Source organism: Pezoporus flaviventris, unplaced genomic scaffold (assembly GCF_033815535.1).
Source record: "Pezoporus flaviventris isolate CSIRO_AGI_PZ_B2104156 unplaced genomic scaffold, CSIRO_AGI_Pfla_v1 ptg000066l, whole genome shotgun sequence".
NCBI lineage: Eukaryota > Metazoa > Chordata > Aves > Psittaciformes > Psittacidae > Pezoporus > Pezoporus flaviventris.
In genome coordinates, this window is record NW_026892614.1 from 6,483,124 (window position 1) to 6,506,625 (window position 23,502).

Here is a 23,502-nt window from a genome sequence, read left to right on the forward strand (position 1 = left end):
TTATACTTACTGCACAGGAGAACAGGAAAAAAAAAACCTGAAGTATTTCTAAAAGGCCTTTCCCTGTTATTAGAGCAGTGAAGAAAAAGACAGCAGTCAGAGGGAAGAGAAAGGCCCTGAAGAAATATGGCCTAGATGTACAGCAAAACAATAATGCAAAAGCAGAGACAAGTTTGGCAGTCTTTTTCCAAGTGTGGCCCGAAGGTTAAGCACTCCAGCAATCACTCAGAACTGTCAGCAATCACTGACCAGTACTCTGGATATAAACCAGAAATAGAAACAGATACCTTTCCCCCTGAAACTACAGAAAAAATACAAAGGGGAAAAATACAAAGTACCAATCAAATCAGAGAATACTTTCCATAGTCAGAAATGAAATACTGGCTTCAGAAATAATACAGCCATTTGCTCTGTATCTTAAACAGGGTTAATTGTAAAAAAGAAGTGCTTGTAAAATCTAAGTTTGACATATTTTATTTCCCAGGATATTGCTAAATAATTTTGCAGTTAAACCAAAAAGGAAGAGAGATCGGAGATGAATATGGAATACTTACAACTAGAAAATGGTTGCTGAACCATCTGAATTTCTATAAAAGCAACAATAAAAATGTAAAAACACAGTCCCACAAAACTAATTAGAATCTGAAATACCAGATTGTCTTCACAATGGCCACGATATGAATATTGGTGGAGTTTTGCAACCAAAACTAACTGTGACTTTGCCAAAAGATGGCTTAATACAGCAATCAAAACATCTAAGAACTGGGACTTGTATTTCTGCCATTTCCTATTCTCTCAGCTTTTCAGCATTCAGTGAATTTAATGCTGAATTGCATTAATAGTTTCTATTAAGCAATTCTCATTTGAAAAAAATTGCTGCCTGGTCACAATTTTACTCTCTATGGAGTTGTGCTGTATCTCAATCCATTCTTGGGAAAATAAAGAAAAGTGAATAAAAAGCTAAACAGAAACTGACATGCTATAGAAGCTACCTCTGAAGTATCCTAAGTCTGGAAAATATTTGTGACATTACACAGGCTACTGCTGACACAAAGCAAAAACTGCAGTTTAACCGTTTCATGAATATGAACAATGCACTTGTTCCCAGCCATTTAGAATGATCTGACATTCCAAATGTTTGTAAAAATTGGGTAATAAAAGAATTAAGTCAATACCCTTAAGTATAATAAATAATGGTGTTTATTACGGTCGGGGTTGACCACGAGCGTTGGTTCCATATCTGCTTGGGACATTTGTAAAACCAGTTCTGAATCCTTGAGTTGCTCCCATTCCCGGTATTCCGAGTCCTTGGTTGAGTACACTGCTGTAGGGTGCGGATCCATGATTCAAGCCCAATCCATAGGGCTTTGTCTGAGTGTTCAAAAGAATGACTGGACTCACATTTTTGCCTGGCGTATTAAAAGCAAATTCTGGCGGTGGGCTGCTAGGCTTAGCTGGAGTGGATGTAACAGGGTTCAAATTATCAGCAGCTTTCAAAGATGGCATTGGAATAATATGATGATCCGAAATGTTCAGAATATTGTTTGCAATAGGCACAGATGATAAGGTAGGTCTGATCCAGTCATCTTTGAAAATCTGAACAGTCAAGGTAGAGACCAGTGCGTATAATCTGTTAGTGACATGGGCAAGTACCATTTGTTCATTTGCATCTCTCCGAATTCGGACATGTACTGATCCAGCCTAGAAAGGGATAAAAATAAGTTGGCTGTTAACTGTTATTTCAGTAAAGATTCTTCACATAAATTCAAGATGAGGTAAGTTATCCTGCAGAGTTACACAAAAACCTTTCACAGTGGAGACACTACTAAGTTGTGAAACATATTTACTAATTCCATAATTAGGATACATTTTGACCTTTCCTAATGTGTTGATCTTTTATGAACATATCAAGATCACCATTCAGATCACCATTCAAGATCAAATTTAGGAAAGAGTGTCATCCCTGTGCTGTTGGAGCGGGCAACAGGACAACACTCACAGCTCAGATCAGGACCGTAAGCAAGAATACAGGCAATGCCTGCTGTGGAACTCAGACTGAGTTTCTCTTGGACTGTAGGCTGCCCCTGCCTTCTTCCCAGTTGACACTACCCCATTCACCCTGTACTACTGCTGCAGAAGAGAACAGGATGCAAACCAAAACCTCTCACGTGCTTTTTCAGTTCATATTTAATAAAGAACATGGTTCACGGCTTGTGCTATGTAAGCCGTTTTTACTTCAGATAGTGCAGCTGAAAACATACCCAGGTCTCAGGAAGTTTCTACTGCAAGCTCGAAGATGCAAATAGGTAAATAAGCATACAAAGGTTTTATAATCATCTGATCACTCCAGCAATGCTGTGATCCAGTATTTTGGGTGGCAGAATAGTAAACTAGAAGTTATTCTCACATCAGCCAGCCAGACCTGCTACCTTTTTCTTTTCCTAAGAAGGGTAACATACTGAAGAATTCAGAAGTAGAGAAAAATTCTACAATTCTTAATTTTCTTCCTGTAACAACATATCTGCATCACCTTAGGAATAACCGAGATCTGTATGATCATTCTGGACCACAAAAAAACCCAAACCCTAATTTCTTTCAGCTTCAGAATATCAGTATACAACTGTAGGTGCTCCTTTCATCCCCTTCCCCCAAAAATGCTGAAAACATGTTTCTGCTGTAGAGCTTTGGTACCTGAAGTTTTACAGTTTTCCTCTTCTCCCCTCTGAGACAATTTACACTAACATACCATTTGAAAAGTTACTATTGAGGTTTTCTTCACTGCCAAAATACAAAAGAAATCCTATAGTTGTAAAATGCATGCTTTAATCCAGAGCTGCAATGTACATAAATAATATTAAGCAATAACAAAGCTTTAAAAAACCAGAAAGGACAAGGGAAGAGAAGTTTTGCAATATATCACAGGGACTGAATACTAACTCTTTTTTTTTTTAAGATTTCAGAAGAAATACTTCATTTAAATAAAAATTTAATAACTCTCAACTTTTTTTTTAAAGGCTAAAGACAATAAAGACATAACTTACCAATGTGCCAAAACCCAATGTCCAGAAATGCTCATTTCGAACCTCCAAGACACCATCCAAAGTTGAAACCTGATTTTACGTGAACATCCAGAAATACGAAAATAAATTAGAAAGAATGTTTCAAGTCCTTTTGGAAATGTACTTTTACACATCTCTGAATAATACAGCATTTTCAGCAGCGAAATAGAAAAGCTTCCATACACAGAACAGATGATGTCTGTTAATGATGCCACTAATGCTTATCTACTGTATTTTTGCTACCCTTGAACATGCAAATCCATCCAAAAAGTGGTTTAAGTAACTCATTTCAAGTAACTCTTGCTGCCAAATTGCAGTATTTTCTCAACCTGACATGCTATAAGTCAACAGCTGCCTCTACTCCTTTTCCTCCCTGCATTAACATCTGCAAACCACTCAACGGTAGCTCAAGTTTAGTTTATAAAAAGAACAACCTGTACTATTAACAGATTTGTTACGGATATCTGAATGACACTATTTATCTTAGACAGCAAGATCCATATTTGCTACATGCAGCTAAAACATTTAAAAAAAGTAATTCTTTTGCAATCTTCACACAAACCCCCTTCATATTCCTAAATGCTTACTTAATGTTAGCTGTGCGCACTGTGTTATGTATTATACACTGACTTACCTCTCTAAGAAGTTTATCCAACTGGCCAATCACATGAGGTGGGGTTGTCTTTAAGAAAAAGAAGGGAAAAAAAGGAGGAAAAAAAGAGTTATAATAAAGATTAAGTGGCCTTGTTTAAGTAAGAAAGCCTTTAAGCCTGATCTATCCACACAGGAGACCAATGGCATTAAACAAATTCATGATGCATACTTCCACTGCCCTTGAAATCCTTCCAGCATGTCACAAATTCCCCTGGGAATGCTCCCCATTCAAATGCTTAAACATAGTTCATGTTTGGTTGGTCTTTGTTTGTTTTGCTTTTTTAAATAAGACATTTAACAACACTGAAACCACAAAATCTCTTGTTTTGTGACACCGCCTTACCTGGAGTAGTACTTTTCCACTGTAGACGCTCATGGGATACATGGTACCAAATGTCATCAAAGCAATTGCTATAGCAGAAGCTGTGTCTACAGCAAAATAGTTGCTAGAAAGAAAGAGCAATGTTAAAGGAAAAGAACTTTTTAGATTTTTTAAAAGCGTAAGAATTTTCATTTGATTCTTTTTCATTCTTTTCAATTACATACCCTTACAGAACATTACATATACTGATCTCATCTGAACTATACCTCTTTGAAAAAAGACAAACATATTCACGGAGTTGCAAAGCCATTCATACAAAATACAGCTTTGATGAGATCACTCCTTCCATGTAAAAGTTGCAATTTCTCATAGACTGGATACAAAAGTTTCTTTTTTTAAACAACTGTACGTACTTGATTTCAATGAGCATATATGTAATGCAAAGAGCTAGAGCTCCAGCAATATCAATCAAGACAAAAGGGTTCATTCGTGGCAGAAAGATGCTACTTAATCCTGGGATGATTCCACAAATACTGTAACAAAACAGAAAAAGCGGTTGTCAGCTAGCTGTTCAGCATTGCTTCAAAACCCAAAAGTTACATACCCACTATTTCAGCATTTGACTTCAAATACACTTTGCAGTCATAGCAAATTGTGTCTATGAGAACTGTGAAGGCCCTTCTAATTCCGCTCAGTTTTGTAATAGCCTGATGTCAGCAAATATTAATCAAGTTTAGATCCATTTCATATTCTGTCTCATATCTGAAACTAATACCTCTTGCATCTTAAGTGTGCTTCAAGTCTATCTTCCCATCTACAAAATGTTATGTTACGCTAATCTTTACAGAGTGTTTTTACATGTTAAAATACATATCTTGTGCTACTTTCTTTTTTCTAGTAACACAGCTAACTGTGTCGGCTGTATGAAACACAAGTGCTTTACAGGTTGAGATATTGCTATTACATATACATCAGTCTTGGGGCAGGGAGGGTGTTTCCATATCATTAGTCTTCAATCCATCTGCCACCTTCTGTGTTCAAAAGCCAAAGCTAACTAATCGCTGGGACTCTGAAAAGAGGGAAAAGACCAGCTACTTCAGTAAGCAAAAAAAAACCCATGAGGGAACACTGGGAAAAAATATTTATCGTTATCTCCTGTCAGTGAGAGCATGAAGAGAGAAAAGGGTTTCTGTACTTCCCAGTGAATGTAAGTGCATGTCACGTACTGGACAATTTAAAGGAAAAACAGCATTAAACATTTTGTTGCTCTGTTTAGAGCCAACCTATGTTTAGACATCACATGCTGGTCTGTTCCTGTAAGACTTTTCATCAACGTAATTATATACAGGTGCGGATAACTTGTAATCAACACTGCTTCACAGAACACATCTGAAATAGCTGTAAATGTACTACCAAAATTTACATTTTCTTAACCTGTAGACAATTATGTCAACAATTTTTATCTCACAACCCAAAAGCCATTCTAGATTCTTGATCTGGGAGCCCTTCAAGTTACCTGTGTCCTCTGAAACACAGTGTTAAAGAAAGACTCTGCTAGAGTCTGTGATAGTTATCCACTGGTTTTTTTACACTGAAACTCCAGGTACATGGACAACCCTATTGTTAGTCTTCCAGAGCTGTTTCACACAGTTTGGGTTTGATGACACAATACTTCACCCCATATAAAGTTAATTCTTCTGTTTAACAAGCCAGTGTTCTCTGTTTCCCTCAACTGTATACAAAAATCACAACATGCAGGAACAGATGGGCTTTGCCGCATACTTAACTTGTTATACAATATGGCTTAACATTTTGATACTGACAGCATAAATACTTGGAAAAACACGTATGGCTCAAAATAACTGTTTCTGACATCTGATAAAATTATTTGCAAACAATGTTATCTCACATTTAGATATTCAGTACTAGAAGGAGAGTTGATAGACAAGACGAATGAGCCACGCTGCTTCAGCCCCCGGAAGACACACACATTCAAATTTTCTGCTGGACAGGTGAGGAGTTTCCATAGCTATGTTTCAGTGAGTAAGCTGTTTCATGTATCACATTTAAACTACACCCATCCTAGTCACTTGCCCACCTCACAGAATAAACAAACATAAATTAGTACAAATATATCACTGAGGTAATGCATGTTGAGCTGTACAGTCCAAGTCTGTGCAGGAGAAAGCCAGATTACCTCACCTTAGCCAAGGAGAATTACATACAATGTACTGAATGCATTCAGAGCGAAAGTTGTGTATTTTGATTAGATTGATGCATTCGAGAAATGTAAGAGACAATGTCTGCTCTAGAGTTCCTGCACTAGAGCTACAGTAGGCAAAGCTATTTTAAAAGCTCTAATATACAACAGTTTACACCTCAATACCCATCCAAATTGTTATTATACACAAAACCCCCAATACTACCTTCCAGAAACTTAACAATTTGGAAAAACATTTTTAAGCTTTACCTTCTACTAAGATCTGCAACATGCTCCTGAAGCCAACTTGTGCTGGCAGCTGCAAAAGTAAAAAAGGTAATGAAATTATTATGAGTAAAAGCATACATTTTAAAGTACACTTAAAGTTTTAAGAGAAGAAACCAACACATTGTGAATGAAGAAATGCATCTTAACAGACTGACTGTTGCTTAAAAAAGTTCTACTTTTCCAGGCAGTAAAATGTTTATCTCTCATTATCATCTCAGCTGATTATGTACAAATATAATTGTAGATTATAACCATCAAAATTACCTTTTATATAACACGAATTATAATATACAACTGTAAATAATTTACAGTTAGTGGGAACGACTGCAAGCCTACTTCACACTGGAAAAGTCCCAGGTAAAAGAGCTATTAAGAGGAATGATTACATTAATTTATTTTTAATCTATTAATATATCCATAAGACATCTTTAAAGTTCTGATATCTGACAGATGATCTTCACTAGCTAAATCCAAAAAGATTGAAAATAAAGGGTATTTCAGCATTAAAATGCTACTCAGTTTATCATGCTAATGACTACATGCTACTTGAATGACTAATAGCAACTCTAAATTCCATGAAGTTATATTTATGGAGGTAACGGTAATATATACCCACAGGTTAAGCAAGTTGCCAGGCAAGTTATACCTTGATAAAAATAGGAACATTAGCATCCTTTCCCAATTCTTGTTGTAGATTAATTTATCACATACCTTCAGAGACATAAGCAAAAGGCTTATTCCTAACGGAAAGCATTGTAAATAAGTTGAAAAAGAGAGCCACGAAAGTACCAACCAGCAGTCGCCCCCTAGGGAGGGGAAAAAAAAGGTACCTTAATCTCACGTCATCGCAAAATGTGAAGTCAACCTGTAATTACTAGTAATAATCTTTCACTGAGGCTGAAAACAAGAGTAAGATAAACTAATGTAATGCTTAATAACCGGCAGTGTATTATCATTTCAAGGGTTGTATGAGATCACTCAACTTCATACGCTAGTGTTATCACATTAGGCTGTATGTAGTGTTCAGAACATTGAGTAACAGTTCTTAACTAACTGCACACATACACACACATATAAGTTTTTCCTTTGAAGACATAAATGCATTGTCCCTTCAGTAGTAGAGATAAAAAAGGCTGTTTCTACGCAATTATGCCCTATGCCCCTACCCTCTCCCAGGAGAACTACAACTTCACCATACATCACATGGCCCAGTCTTTTGTCCCACAACACCTTCTTTTATGTGTATTCACACAAAAGAAAACACACTCTCTGTGCTATCCATAGTCTTCATCATCGTTGCAACACCTCCAGCTCGCAAATCATCACAGCATCCTCCCCCCTATATACCAGGCCTCCTAAGATGCCTCTATAAGAAATGTGACTAAACTAGCAAAACCCACAACATATAGTTAAATCATTATTTAGGAGAGCATGTGCTTTACATTTCAACTGTACCTTGAAAAAACTGATTGCAATACGCCTTGCACATAGTTTGAAACAAATGCTGAAGTACCAAAACCCAATCTGGTGTTGAATATATTTGCATAATCAATACATGCTAGATTAAGTATTAAAAACACAAAGGGACACAAGAAAAAATATCATTTTACATGCCAAAATAATTTCTTACGTGTGTATCTCGGGCTGTTCCAGGAACCGCTCTGCGCTACAAAAATAATTGAAAATCCGAGTCATATTCATACAATAAAACATCTTTGTTTTGATACCTGAAGTATATTTTTTCAGTTCTGAAGAGTTAATTGCCCTTCATAAAAAACCCCTCACAGATACAGTATTGCAAAGAAAATAAATAAATAAATTGCTTAAATCAGCACAGCAGATTTCGTAAGTTGATCAGTACAACAGATCAACCTGTAGTATGGAATCGCTAAGTTAATACAGCTCTCCATGGAGAGAGCCTTTGAACAGAAAAATGAAAGGTAAGCTGCCTCAGTTTTAAATACCAGATGTTTACAAGAGAAGAGGTTTTGTTAAAACTAAAATATTCTTTTAGGCTAAGCACCTGAAACACAAATGCTTCCAAGTGTAGCTGGTATGTCAAATTCATATTTGAGCACATTTTGAGGGACTGATGAAGTTGATAAACATTCAGATCCTTCATAAATTATGAAATTGCTTTACAAAGTAACTGAAGTAAAAAAAAAATATCTATTAATGAACTTAAAAATCAAGATGCACAGGGAAATTCATCAATTCCTATCACCACATCTAAAGCCTATGTATAGTGTAATCAATGTGAGTAGCAAGGGTTAGCATTATATTTTAAAATCTGAACGTTTTTCTATAGTAGCTCTCTACAGATTGCATCTATAGAATGCATATGCTTTTGCTCAAACTTGAGTATCTCTGCACATCACAAGAAGTTGAAGAAAGTGGTACATATCCCTACCTTTCTTTCAGTATAAAAAGAGCACCAAGCTGTGCCAGAACTGTAGATGCAAATACTGCTAGAACTTCAAACCTTTCAAACCTGAAATTTGAGAAGGAAGTTTAGAAAACTGGACACTGAACAGTGCATCAAATGCATTCTGGTCCTTGGAAGGAACCAGCAAGATAGACATACTATTTCTGATTCTTTCAAGAGCAGATTGGTGGGAACAAACTGAAAGTTTTATGGAACAGGCATTATTTTCAATGTCTTCTAAGCCAAAACTCCACATATCACAAACAGCTTAAAATCAGTATTTCCTCATTCTTTTTGCTGTCCCTCCCCTTCCTGCTCCTCCCCTGCTCTATAAAGCATCAGTCTTGGTCCTCCTTATTTTTAGGCTTTCACACACAGATCATGCCACAAGAAATGGCTGTTAGAGGATACAGGCAATGAAACTCAGCAATGTATCGCATGGTGTGTTATTAAATATTAGATCCTGTTATTAGTACTTACCCAAACGAATACATGGGGCTGGGCTTCTTCATCGTTACCCAGTAGCTTATTAGACATGTTATCAAACTGAAAAAAAGTGGGAGAATGACACTATGATAAGTAACTGCAGCCTTCACAAACTAGATAATCTACAAATGCACACTTCAGCCATCAGATCTGAACATATGAGTATTACCACGTCTTACCACAAACTCAACACCTCCATCACTGTCACTGTCAGTGATGGTTCCAGTGAATCCAGAAAGGTTGTGTTTGGGAATAAAACTGAGACTCCATGAGGATGTTTCAGCTGTTCCCATAAAAAGTGCAGTGAATAATTTTAGCAAAATGATAGTTGCTCAAATTCCCTACACCGGGAGAAGCTGAATGCTGTATTCACAGCATGCTGTGCTTACAAAGGCTACTGCCAACCTTCTTCAATATAGAACATCCCTCAGCCTAAATGAGCCATAACTCCAAATGCAATGCACTTTAACAGAGGCCCCGAAACAAATAAGCACAACCAGTGTTCAGATTGTACCTACTCCATGAATTTTTCTGAAAGGGACCTGGAGAACATGACAGCAGGTACCCCAGAATGTGATTAACAGGCAGCAAGGGTGGTTTGAGACAATCCTTTTAACACTGTCTGGTATCACACACAGTAATGTCACACATAGTAATAGAAAGTACAAAGCAAAAGTCTATGAAAATAGCAAATTTGACACTAAGTAAATGCTCTTCTACATGTGCTTTAGAAACTTGCTGACCTGGTTTCAGCTGCGATGGAGTCAATCTTCTTCCTAGTAGCTGGTGCAGTGCTGTGTACACCGGTATTTTAGTTGCTCCTAAGCAGCACTTACCCCTGTCAAGGACTTTTCAGTCTCTCATGCTCTGCCACTGAGAAGGGGCACAGGAAGCCAGGAGGGAGCAGAGACAGGACACCTGACCCAAACTAGCCAAAGGAATATTCCATACCACAGCACGTCATGCCCGGTATATCTGTGTAGGGGGAGTTGGCCAGGAACCACCGATAACTGCTTGGGAAAGGGCTGGGCATCTGTCAGCAGGTGGTGAGCAATTGTATTGAGCATCACTGCTGTTCATTGGGTTTTTTGGTTTTATCTCTGTTATCTCCTTTTTTTTTCTAATTATTATTATTACCATATTGTACTCCATTTTAATTATTAAACGATTCTCTCAACCCACAGGTTTTACCCTGTCGTGGTTTAAACCCAGTCAGGCAATTCGTTCGCTCACTTCCCCCCCCTTTCTTGCCCTCCCCCTGCTCCCGGAGGGACGGAGAGGAGAACTGAAAAGAATGCAACTCCCACAGGTTGAGATAAGAGCAGTTTAGTAACTAAGGTATAACACAAATCACTGCTGCTACCACCAATGATAATAATGATAAAGGAAATAACAAGGGAAGAGAATACAACACCTCACCACCAGCCAACCAATAACTCGCCCCCCAAGCCCGACCAAGCTCTGACCGATACCTCCTCCAACCCTGCAGTCTCCCAGCCCTTCCGGCTAACTCCCAGTTACATCCTGGGCATGACGTGCTGTGGTATGGAATACCTCTTTGGTCAGTTTGGGTCAGGTGTCCTGTCTCTGCTTCCTCCTGGCTTCCCCTCCCCCCTGGCAGAGCATGAGGCTCACAAAGTCCTTGGCCAAACCAAAACATCGCTATCAGCTCTGTTCCCGAGCTGAAAGTCAAAACACTGCACTGCACCAGCTACCAAGAAGGAGAAAAATGACTGCTACTGCTGAACCCAGGACAACCCCTTCTCTGATTCTCCTCACCATCCTACTTGGGGCTGGGCAGGAGGAGTGAGCGAGTTGGCTACATAGTACCGAGGTGCTAACTGGGCCATGATACTTGCCTAGAAATACTGCAACCTGAGAAAGGCCATTTAAATGAGAACGACTATGATAAGCAAGATGGCAGGACTGACACATTTGTGTCACTTCCTTTATATCCCAGTAAAAAGTGAAGAAAGCTCTCCATTAAACTCTTCTTCTAGAGAACTAGATAAACAAATGCAAAATTCAACATCAAAACTTTCCCAAGATGAAAAAGGCTGCTGAGCCAAGATGACAAAACTCAGTGGATATAGACTTCTAAGAGAAATGAAAGATACATTAGAGTTATATCACAATTCTAATGTAGCCACAGATCAAGTTAAGCATTTTTGTGCCTATATCAACCATTCATTTTCCTTTCTGCATGTTTGCTGCTGTTATTTATGAATGTTTCACTGTCAGTCAGATAAGCTATAGTATATAGTGGACAAAACAGACTGATGAGCCATACTTTTTATAAGGTAGTGAGCCAGCAATGAAGATAATGTAGGTTAATAATTAAAAATTACATGTATTTTATGCAGTTTATTTCCCAATCACTGCTGCCAACCTGCATCTCAGGTAAGAACTGAATATATTTCATGTCTGCAATATCAATATTATCAAAAGTGCCTAGAACTTTCATACTTAGGTAGTTTTAATACCATTTCATTAGAAAACAGGAAGAAAAAACTTAAAATATCTAACAACCTTATTGGAAGACTGCATGGGATACAGCTCTTCAAATATTTTGAAACAGAAACAGGATTACATACTCCTTGTTTCCTGATGCTAAAACTGAGGGATACTTCAGAACCAACAACTGTGGCATTAGGGAAACATTCCAAGTGACCAAACCAGATGATAGTTTGATGCTAGATTCTGTTTTATGTTGTTACACATCTGCACAGATGATGGAACTGATTTGTTACTGGTCATTCTCAATACAGCTGTGGTGTTTCTCATCATGTATTTATAGAGATGTACAATTTTGCACTCATTTATGCTATATTTAAAGCAGTGTTTCTATAGTGATGACTAAATAACGTGTTTGTATCTGTAAATAAATTTTATATGCATAGAAATTATACAAAGACAGGCACAAATGAACAGTTAAGACTAAATGGAAAAAACTCACCTGAAAAGGTCAAAGATTGTCAAATATGTGTAAGCAGTTAAAGCTGTAAAAAAAGCAAATATTAAAACAATATAACTTTTCAGTGCAGACATCACTTGTATTCTTCTAAGTCCCTCTTGTGTAGCTTTTACATTTATCATCTATATGAACTGTTGATGTTGATAGAGAAGTCCCTGTCTTTTGTATGCGTATATAATACGAATGTCCTAAATACATCGATATATTGAACCTCATAAACAAGTTGATTATGGCAATCCTAATTCTGATAAAGGCTGTAATAATGCCCAGACATAAAAGATATTAAGCTTGTGACTAAGCTGTGGCTATGAATTTAAATACAGACAATTCAGGAGATCTTCCAGTAACACATCATCTGCCAAAGCAAGAGATCCCTAATACGCATTACTGCAGCAAAAAGTAGGTTCACCAGAACCTTTTACTTGTTTTGCTTCTCTGACCCATCTTGAAACTGCAAGAATACTTGTGTCACAAACTAAAAAATGTAAGGCATTCTATTTTTAGTAGAGGTGACGCAAAGCATCTTGGAGCCCCTGTACAAAATAATGAAAAGAGGCACTCCTGGAATCAGAGAAGCATTTTGTCACACTATAAACATCTTGATTCAACTGCAAGTCAGGGTCTCTAGATCACTGGCACTATTTATATAAGGAACAGGTTTGAGGATGAGCTTAAAAGTCTACTTTTTTGCAATCCTAAGGCTAAAATGGGTACTGCAGGAAGAAAATAACCAGGTCTAGAAACCCTTGCAAACTTTGGATGACTTTCACCATCCACACTTGCCTTGAGAGATGATTCTTGAGAAATTACTCTAAACTGACTTTGGCAGATCAAAAAGCAGCACTTTCCAAACTTGGCTTTGTAGCCACCTAACTCCATTATGTGCTGAACTTTGCTTTTGTAGTATGTTGGAACTTCATAACCTAAGAACACGTGATAGTTAGTTGTAGTTTCAGTACAAGAGAGACACCTACCTATGCTGTTTGTAGAGCTGCACCACATTAGCAGGAAGCCAATACATATTAAATTTATAGCACCAAACAACAAGATCTTCCAGGACTGTTGATGAGAATAAAGATATATTTTACACCTTCCAAAATTCAGCAGAAATGGTTTCTCCTCCCTCCCAAATATTTACAACTCATTTCAGAACAAGCATACTTTAACTTTACAGATTCTCAAAACTCGTTTATCAACAGCGCTTGTGCAACATGCTTTTTGGTCTAAAAAAAAAAAAAATAAATCACCCCTGTATAATATTTGCATTTTATTACAGCACACACCATCTGACTTTTGAAGACAGACTTATAGAACTCCTGGAGCACCTCCCGTATGAAGACAGGCTGAGAAAGTTGGGGCTGTTCAGCCTGGAGAAGAGAAGGCTGCATGGAGACCTCATAGCAGCCTTCCAGTATCTGAAGGGGGCCTATAGGGATGCTGGGGAGGGACTCTTCATTAGGGACTGTAGTGACAGGACAAGGGGTAACGGGTTAAAGCTTAAACAGGGGAAGTTTAGATTGGATATAAGGAAGAAATTCTTTACTGTTAGGATGGTGAGGCACTGGAATGGGTTGCCCAGGGAGCTTGTGAATGCTCCATCCCTGGCAGTGTTCAAGGCCATGCTGGATGAAGCCTTGGGTGGCATGGTTTAGTGTGAGGTATCCCTGCCCATGGCAGGGGGGATGAAACTAGATGATCTTAAGGTCCTTTCCAACCCTAAATATTCTATGATTCTAACTTATATCAGAGGGTTCCTTGATTTGTGCTGGAATTCAGGTACCAAAACTATCTGTGCATATTCGGTTTACAGTTGTACTGAACACATCAAATATAAGTACAACTCTGGAGAGCACTGACTGTCCGAGACAAAACACAGCAAGGAATTCAGCTTCAGAGCTGAATTTCAGTTTTTAAGCACAGCTCATAAGCTTCAAAGAAAAAATGTCAAAATACACTCATGTCAGTAATGTAGTTTAACTTATCACAGCTAACATCTTTTTATTATCATTCACTTTTTAAAAGACTTACCCTCCTATCTGCTGCAACCAGCCTAAACTCATGTGTTAACTTTCCAACCAATGATCTCTGTGATTTGCGGAACAGATGTATTGTCCCCTTAAAAAATATAACAGTTTAATTAATATCAATGACTTAGAGTAAGGTTTTTTTCCACTAGAGACAGCCATAAACATTAAATACAATATTTTTCTAACAGCTTTACATGGTTATTATATTAGAAAATGATGAATGCTTTGGAATTAAGCTTCATTCAGATATAGTTCAAGATTACTGGAAACATACCAAAATACCATTTCAAGAGTGGTTTATTTACTTTTATTTAAATAAAGCTACTACAGATGTTCTGAAAACACAAATATTTTTCTTTATCAAAGCACACTTCCCACCCAAGGCCAGCTGGTTTATTAAACAGGAAAATATTGTTTATACACATATACATAAATGAGAACCCCTCAGAGAAATAAAACCAATGCTGCTATCATCTGTAACATGATGGACACAAAGCCAGTAACATGATGACAGACACAAACAATCTCAGTTATGGCTTAAGCTAAATACACACAGTAGATGTGGCCACTGTAGGAGCTCCTTCTCCCAAATCCCAGTCCTGTGTATATAAGCTCTTCACTGAGGTGGACAGAACATACACACATGTAGGAGATGGGAGCGAGGGGTGCTATGTGGCTCTCCTGAAAGTGTGACAGGGAGCAGACTACCAGAAAAATTCATCAACTGTAATGTTTGCTCCCCTTTCTCAGAGGACTCAGGCTTCTAGTTAGCTGTTCTCCATCCTACCCTCCTCACAAAGTAAGCTTTACACATGAAAAGCTCTTTTGATCTGCAGTAGAAATGTGTGGACTTGCAATGGATGGTCTGCCACCTGCAACGATTTGGGGCTGGATAAAATAAGGTTTGATTGTGAGCTACTGCACCTGTGACTGCCAACAGACGACAAAAAGAATGACAGAACATTATGGAAAGCTTTCCGAACGGGCAGAGGACTGCTGCTCTACCACCTCAGCACCCACCGCTGTGTGCTGCTAGCACAGTACCACAGCTCCCTGCTCAGTGCAGGACGTGGCACACTGAAGCTGTGTGAACCTCGTGCAAAGCCAAGCTAGCAGCAGCTCACCCAAGAAGCTAGCTCCAACTCAGCACATGTTGCACTTTGGTATTAAAGCTTCCCTAAATTCCAGCCAACACAACAGAGAGAAACCTCTGCCACGGAGGGTCCCCGTAGAGTGCTGCATCAGCTGTATGGCAATTGTATAGCTGATGTACGATCTACGGGACTGCGAGCGTCTGCTCCAACAACGCCAACAGGTAACAGTACCTGGTACTGCTGCCGACTCATCTGTGCTCAGCATAACAAGGTAAAGTTTAAGCAGCCGGTCGAACAAGTACACACAGCGGTCGTTCCGTCGGAGGCAAGCCATAACGGCGAGCAGCGGCAGCCCCGTACTTTCAGGGACACGCGGGAGCAGCGGCACCAACACCCGTTTGTCCCGATGTGAATTTCCCTTTTCTGACCGATGGAGCGTTCGGTGAAAACCCCGAGGCCGAACCGGGCTCAACCCGCAGCCCAGCGCACACCACCCACCCGTTCGGGGCGCTCCTCCAGCGGCACCTCCCACCCCAGCGTCCGCCGCCAGGACCCCCGGGGAGCCGCGCACGGGGGTGGCGGCGCGAGGACGAAGCGCTATACGGAAACCCGCACCGCGCGCTTCCCGCTGCCCCCGGAGCCGTTCAACGGCCGCCGGTGCCCGCCCCGCGGCGGAGCCCCGGCCGGGAGGGGCGGGTCCCCGCGCGCAGCCACGTCACCGCCGCCCCGGCGGGGCTCGCGCCAGGCGCGGGACGGCGGCGCGGCACAGTCGAGGCCTAGACCGGCACCGGGCGCGCTGCCCTACCCGGCCCCGGCCACCTCAGGCAGCGGCGGAACTCCCCCACCCGAGAGCGGCGGCCTCAGCAGCCTCCTCACCGTGCTCCCACATGCACCTTCCCCACCGCCCCCTCCCCCAGCGGGGCCACTCACCATATTATCCCCCGCACCGGAAAAGACGGCGCCATGCGAAGCCGGAAGAGGCGGAGAAGGCTCCCGTTGCTACGGAAACCAGCGGGCCCGTTAGGTGACGCGCGACAGCGGATGTGACGTATGGCGAAAACGGTATCTTCCTCAGGGCACCTCCTGCCGAGTCGGTGTCTGGCAGCGCGGTGGAGGCCGGGGAGCGCAGCGGCTGCACGGCGGGCACACTGCCCGGCCCTCCCGCCGCCCGTCCCCTGTGGAGGACGCTGCGTGTTATCTGCCCGTTACCCGCGAGGAGTCAAGGAGGGAACGCTGCTGTGGGGTCACGGTACGCTACTGCAGCTTTCCCCAGGGCGCTTTGGCTTCACCACGCTCTAGTGTGATTAATCCTCCACGCATAAGTACGCCTAAAATCACGTTAGCAGCGGTGCCGCCAGCCCCCTCTCTGCTGCTGTATCCTGTAGTCGCTTCGTTGAGGGATGAAATTCCGAGAACCGCTCCCGTTGCTCTGGGTGTATTGCATCAGTAGGACCGTTACAGTTTACGGGAGCGATCTGCAGTCAAAACATCCCAACGGCTGCTGCAGCGCAAAGCAGACTGAGGGAGGTAAACCAGTTGTACTTAGATCACTGCTGTGACTACTGCTGCTGAGGCTCTGGAACAGGGGAACATAGGTGCTGCAAGGTGCCAACCCTCCCCTTATGTAAGCTGGATAGCAGATCACTGAACTGTGCCCCATAGTTTGTCAGAAGGAACGCAGGAACAAAATACAGGACTGAAGTCTTCTTCAAAGTTAGGATAGCTTTGTCAAGGAAAATTGTTACAAAACACCTGCATGGAATTTAACGAATGGGAAGGTTGAGTTGCAAGGCAGTATAGAAGTAAATGGAAAAGAGCTAGGGGCAGGTACTGATGCTAGATAGCCAAAACCGCATAACACTGTCTTGTCTTTCGTCTTTTAACTGGCTTTTCAGTTGTCCAGCACCCAAGCTAAAGTCGTTAAAAATGTTGTATGCATCTAGTCTGTTCTGTGAAGCACACCACAAGACCTCTGTGTGGCTGAGAGAGGCCTGTACATCAACTGAAACCAGAAACAAGCCCAGGTCTTTACAATTAATCTTTTTCCCAGCCACGCTGGTGTGTTGTGTCCAGTTCCGGTGCATGTGCAGAGCATGCAACTTTGTTAATGACAATAAAATCATTCTTATTTTCCAGGTTTTGAGTATACCTCGTCCTTACAGGATGCAGTGTCATTAATACAGAAGTAGTATGAGATTATTTCATATCTTAGGGTATTTCTTGCCAGAGGAGGCATATAGTTAGTTATAAGAAACAGCACTTCCTACAATTCAGAGAGGATAAATACTGCAGCTAATAGCACAGCTGATAATTGCATTCTGCACGTAACAATGAACAGTCTTCAAGGATGTCTTAAAATGGAGGGGAGTTTGAGATCTTTTAGAAATTACAGATTTGAAAATAATATAAATTACAATCTTAGAAAGAACATATTGCACTTAGAGTCTATATTTGCCAAAAAAAAAAAAAAGTAGAATGTTCAAAGTATTTGGTAAAAACAAGATTTTACTCATTAGGTGGCTTGTAGGCTTCCGATATTCCCTTTTTTTTTTCTCCCTAGCTATACCACAGCATGCAGAATAAATCGCATGTGTTGAGGGCTGGATTTTAATTAAATTCTGTCTTTCTGCCTTCACCACTACATAAGTATTTTCTGTACTATCATTACACGGAATTAAAAAAATGACTTCGAGAAGGTTGCATAACTCTTTTGTCTGTTCCAGAGCCATATGCACCCTTGTAGGCAATGGGCTGGATTACACAAGTCCACAAACCATTTGGAAATCTGCAGAAAGAGGCTTCAGTGAAAAACAAACCCAAGTTTAAACTCACTTTTCTTTGTTAAAACATTAAGGTACAGAAAGAAACAGATTTTCATCTGACATAAGCCTGCATCTGACATAAGGCGTGCAGCCTTGTCTCACACAGTCTTGGCTGGAATGAAAAAAGATTTCTCTTTTAATGAGTCTAACATACTTCAGGGTATGCTGCCAAATCCATAAGCTCTGTAGATTTCAACACAGGAAGCTCTGGGATGTCGTTTTCAGGCTCTTGCTGCTTCACTAAATTTATCTTAAGCTTCTCTCCTCTACAAAAATAGAAGTCTATTTGAATATCTGTAACCTATACACAGAATTGCTAACTGAAATCAGTTCAGTGGCTCACAATCTACCTCCAAGCAGTAGTATTTCAGTCAAGGAGAAGCCCTGGATAATTATACTGCACAGACAACAATAGTATCTTTCTAACCTAAGGAATTAATGCTTGACAGAAGCAATAATAGCTCTCATGCTTCAGTCCAAAACATTGGTTTGGGTTTTTTTCCCCCGATTGCTGGATTGGTTTTATTTGGTTTCCTTAGAATTTAGATTGTTACCTCAAAAATAACAGCAGCACTCTTCCCCCAGCAAAAGAAAAGCTGCCATTTTGAGTCTAAGTAAGCTGGCTTCAAATAGCTATTTTCAGAGCTTTACTATGACTGCCAGAATGAAACCTCCTGGTTTTCACTGTCATTCAGCAGGACTAGGATAAGCAAACTTTCAATTTCAGCACATTTATTTAGGAAGTAGCACTACCGTTTACATTAAGAACTTGAGTTACATCCATTAGAAACTAAATGAGGTATTTACATATTTATTGTTCCATCATCTGGTATACAACACCTGGGTTATTTTTATTATTTTCAGTATAGGCTTCAGGTTAAATGGAAAGGCTCTTAGTTTGGACATTTTATCTGGTAGACAGAGAAGAAAACAGTAAGAACAGGACAAATGAAATTTTATTGTGAAGCTAAAGCTATGTGACTGCTCATCATGCTTTTTTACATTGCTTATTGAGAAAACGGTGTTTAACATTTCAGAAAACATTATTAAAAGAACATGAAAGAAAAGTGCTTCAAAACAACAAAATACAGGAATTAACCCCATCCCAGTCTGGAGTCATCCAATATATTCAATGGGGGTGGGGTTTACTGGTTTGTCTCCACCTTTGGTCTTTGTCACTTTAATCCAGATTTCTGAAAGGGCTAGCCCTTCACATGAATAAAAATTAGAATCATGTGGCAAAAACCCGTTTCTGTATTTCCAGTCCCTTTGATAGGTGTGCGACTATTAGATAAAGTACTTACTTCCCCACTCCTAATGATAAAGGACTCACAGAACTGGGAGTCTACACGCCTAGCCTCTTAGAAGAATACATCTCTATTAACCAACTACAAAGAATGCTGACCTTTTTCTTCAAATCCACTTCTCTGAAACAGGATTAAGAAGTGAATCTTATGAAGGTAAGGAGAGTCTTACAGCAAAACAAGTTTATCACCGTAGTTTACAGACATCATGTCAAGAATTTGCAAATTGAAAGATCCAACTCTGCAGAACCCAGTGTTTAGCCAATATATTTAATCCACTGGAGCGCGTAACTTGCCAATTATTGCCAAACTCAGGAGGTAGTTCTTGACAAAGTAAACAATTTCCACTCTAAGACAGTTAACGATTTACATGAGAAGCAGGAAGAACACAATACATATTTCCCCATACTTCAGAGGATGATTTTGTATTTGCAGGAAGCAACAGTTCAACTTCCTCATCCTGTGGGATTATAATTACAATATTTGAAAGAAAAAAAATATTGAAAGGAATATTTAAAGAAAAAATTCTAAAAGAACATAACTGATCCTTTGGTCAGCTCTTGGGATGACCAGCAGATCACAAAAATTCACACAGGTGAGTAAAACAACATCCTTCAACACTAAAAAGCAGCTCCAGAGAACCTAACAATGAAACCAGAAACTGCCTCTAATGAGCACTATGACTGAGATAACTAGTTGCATTCACTACCTGCTTGATACTTTTCATTCTATTTTGTGTATCTGGTAGAAGTCCCCAAAAACTAAAAACATGACAGAAGCTTGAGACCACTGCAGACAATGAATGAAAATCTGTAACCTACCATAGCGCCTCCTACCTCCCAAAACTGCCACACACAGAAGCATCACTAAAGCAATCGAGTAGCCAGATAAGCACATCTTAAGCACAACAATGCACTATCCATCTCTTGGGTAGGAAAGCACCATAAGAACCTAGGGCACAACGTTTCACATGGGTGGTTAAGGAAGCACCAAGTAGAATGTGCTTTCCATACTGGCTGTAGAACAGACATCACAGTTAAATTTGCCAGCATATCTCACGTGAGTATTCCCAGTGAATACTTCAATTTCACAAGATGAACTTTGCAGCAGTGCCAAGAAGTGCTAAAAAATGCTTGTTTAGAATAGAAAAACTATTTATTCCACAGCAGAAGGTAAGGTTAATTCTGTAAGTATAAAATCTGTCATTTTAAAACATGTGAGAGCATCTTAACAGTGAAATCTGCAATAGCCTCTAATTAGCGCAGTGACAACAAATTCCTCCTCTGTTGAGACATCCCATTCTTCTTAATTTTGAAGTGTTACTATCACATTTATTATCTACATAAAGTAAGTTGCAGGACCATATTAAACAAAACTGTATTAGCGACTGACTTTCTGGAGTAGTAAGACACTTCAGGACAGAATGCCTTATTTCTAATACATTGAACTCTGTAAAATCTAAGAAATTAACAGGACACAGACTTACATGTGCATAAATATCCTAGTTTAAGGCTTATGTTCAATATTCAGTGTTGGTTTTAGTGTTTACTGACAAGTGCTTACTTGTCTTAGCTACAAGTAGGGAACCTGTACAGGTTTGGTGTATGCTACAGAAAAGTCAGTATTAAATAAGGGGAACATCATGACACAACAAATTCTCGTTTTAAGAGAAAGGATCACACAGTGCTTGAGTTTTTCCTTCCTGTTATGCCGCCAAAAGCAGTAACACAGCCCAAGAAGCATTCTGCATGTTCTTCTAACACACAAAAAGACAAAAGATATGTTTCCTTCTTAATAAAAAGGGGCCAAGATGTATGAAGGTTGTTAAAACACCTGGAGGCTTGGGTTGGTTTTTATCCCTCCCTCCAGTAACCGCTACATCGCCAGTAAAACAGTAGCAAACTGCCAGACAAGCTGCTTCCTAATCATTGCAAAGAAGTGGGTCAAGTCGCTCATTAATAATGGGCACACTCACAAAGAAAAAAAAGGCAGTTTAGATAACAAACTTAATGCCACTCTTTGCAAAGGTTAAAAGCATCCAAGCTGCTGTCCTGTTTATCCTAATTCAAGATACTGCATTTAAAACAATCTGATTTTATGGTGACTACAGTTGCAAGGCTTTATATAAATATGAAATACAAGTAATTGGGGGTTTTCGGGGGTGGGGGGGTGGTAGCGGTGTGTATTTTTGGATTGGTTCTTTTTTTTCAGATCTGCCTTTATACACAGTTAATCCAACACCTAGATAAAAATTACTGAGCTGGTAGTTAGTCAGTACATGTAAATCAAGAAGCCAGAAGATGCAATATAATGTCTTAGGTGGAAGAGAATTATTCTTAAAAGACACTATTCAGAAAATAGCATAAGACAGACATTTAAAGGTGATCTATGAACAAAACAGCACTTGGTCATAGGCTAAAAATCTAGCAGCTGTGGGGCAAACTGATGTTGCAGTTCATTCATTATGCAGAAAATAATCAGGGTAGAATAGATAATCAAAAAGCCATTGATGGTACCAGCCACATAGATTCTCTTGATCAGAACTAGATGTCCAAACAAGTGCCAGGGCTAGTCCTTTTCTTTCTGAAGTAGCAGCTCACACTTATGAGCCTTTCTGCAGCATACTGGTGGTCTCCTAGCAGATGAGAACTCTACCTCAACGTTACAGGTACCTACTACATGCCGACAGGTATGTATTTGAAATAAATACCAGTATATTCCTCAGAATTAGGTAAACAGAATTTGATAACAAGTATGTCGGAACACTCAAACCCAGAAGAGTTCAAATTTCAAAACTGTTATTTGCAAAGGATCTTTATGTATAAGACCACCAAGGGCTTTTCCTAGCTGTTTAACTATTTGGCAGGTGCTAATAAAACAGTAATATTCATGTGCAGCACTATGAAATCTATGACAAACATGGATTAAGTCAACCACGATCTCCAACAACGGAGCTGGTCTAACTGGAGGCAGAACTAAGGTAAAGCAAGCAAGAATACGATTTAAGACTGAAATCTTTTAGCATTTCTCACTTCCCCAGAGAAAGCATATCAGGGGAACAGGAGTCACATGTTTCATTTATGTAAGACATACATTTGAGAGAGTCATATGCTTAGAAGGCTAGAAGAGGTTTGGTTAGACTATTTCAAAAGGCATACTAGAGTAACACCATCTTATTTAATAGCTTTTAATCTTGAGATCAGTCAGAAGCACCTCTGGTTCAAAAGAACAGAATCCCAAACTTTGCACCTGTGTACCTCAAAAGTTCAACAGTTTCTGCTATTTAATATGCAATACTATGCAGTGAGCAGAGTCCTATCTAGGTATTACTACACTTACACTGCATCTATCAGCTAGGGATGTGCTTTCATACATATATATATGTCATATATTATTTATAGTCAACTTTCAGGTGAGTAGTCCCAGAAACATTTGACTTACTCTTACCAATAAAAAATAAGTTAAATGATGAATTAAGACAAAATTTTCTGTTAAAAACAAAAGCAAACAAAGCTTATAACTCAGTTTAGTTTAAACGATAGCATTTCTGTAATATCACTACATTGGGAGAGTTGGCTGTCTTTAAAAAAAGGTAATAAAGTAAACCCAACAAAAACCCACAGACCTGTTCTAACAAGGAACTGGTGTTCCACCTTGCCAACATCCATGTTTAATCCATGCAGAATTTGTAAACAAGTTGTCAGGCCTTTAGAAGTAAAGGCAAAGATGTCTTCCTTTATTACAATATTTAAAGGCTATTACTTGTGTTTTTTAATAGCTTGTCATTTATATAATAAAAACAAATATTTGTACAAAGATTCAGTTTCTTTTTAAAAAAGCAGATCAG

The 23,502-nt window shown here is 39.5% G+C and overlaps 1 protein-coding gene across 7 annotated transcripts; it reads right to left on the bottom strand.

Moving 5' to 3' along the window:
* Nucleotides 1–1,182: 1,182 nt before the first annotated feature.
* SLC30A6 (solute carrier family 30 member 6) lies at nucleotides 1,183–16,604 on the bottom strand. 7 transcript variants are annotated; one of them, XM_061471088.1, is made up of 14 exons: nucleotides 16,460–16,604; nucleotides 14,437–14,523; nucleotides 13,383–13,467; nucleotides 12,391–12,433; nucleotides 9,429–9,494; nucleotides 8,934–9,014; nucleotides 8,154–8,189; nucleotides 7,235–7,329; nucleotides 6,506–6,554; nucleotides 4,449–4,568; nucleotides 4,057–4,159; nucleotides 3,694–3,741; nucleotides 3,042–3,110; nucleotides 1,183–1,701 (listed from the first exon to the last, which is right to left on the bottom strand). In XM_061471088.1, the coding sequence occupies exons 1-14, from the start codon at nucleotides 16,460–16,462 to the stop codon at nucleotides 1,204–1,206; spliced, it is 1,383 nt and encodes a 460-aa protein (XP_061327072.1). In that variant the 5' UTR covers nucleotides 16,463–16,604; the 3' UTR covers nucleotides 1,183–1,203. The 7 variants fall into 7 exon arrangements, with proteins under 7 accessions (XP_061327072.1, XP_061327071.1, XP_061327074.1 ...); XM_061471087.1 differs by lacking the exon at nucleotides 16,460–16,604 and adding an exon at nucleotides 15,761–15,894; XM_061471090.1 differs by lacking the exon at nucleotides 12,391–12,433 and having other exon boundaries at nucleotides 16,460–16,551.
* Between the last annotated feature and the right edge of the window lie 6,898 nt (nucleotides 16,605–23,502).

Bases quoted from the DNA above. Each gene is read 5' to 3' on its own strand.
- SLC30A6 (XM_061471087.1), bottom strand. From the start codon at position 15,781: ATGAGTCGGCAGCAGTACCAG. The intron at 7,330-8,153 runs GTAAGAAATTAT...TCCCCTCCCTAG, and splicing joins GAACAGCCCGAGATACACAC to GGGGCGACTGCTGGTTGGTA. The intron at 3,742-4,056 runs GTAAGGCGGTGT...TTTTTCTTAAAG, and splicing joins GTGGAAAAGTACTACTCCAG to ACAACCCCACCTCATGTGAT.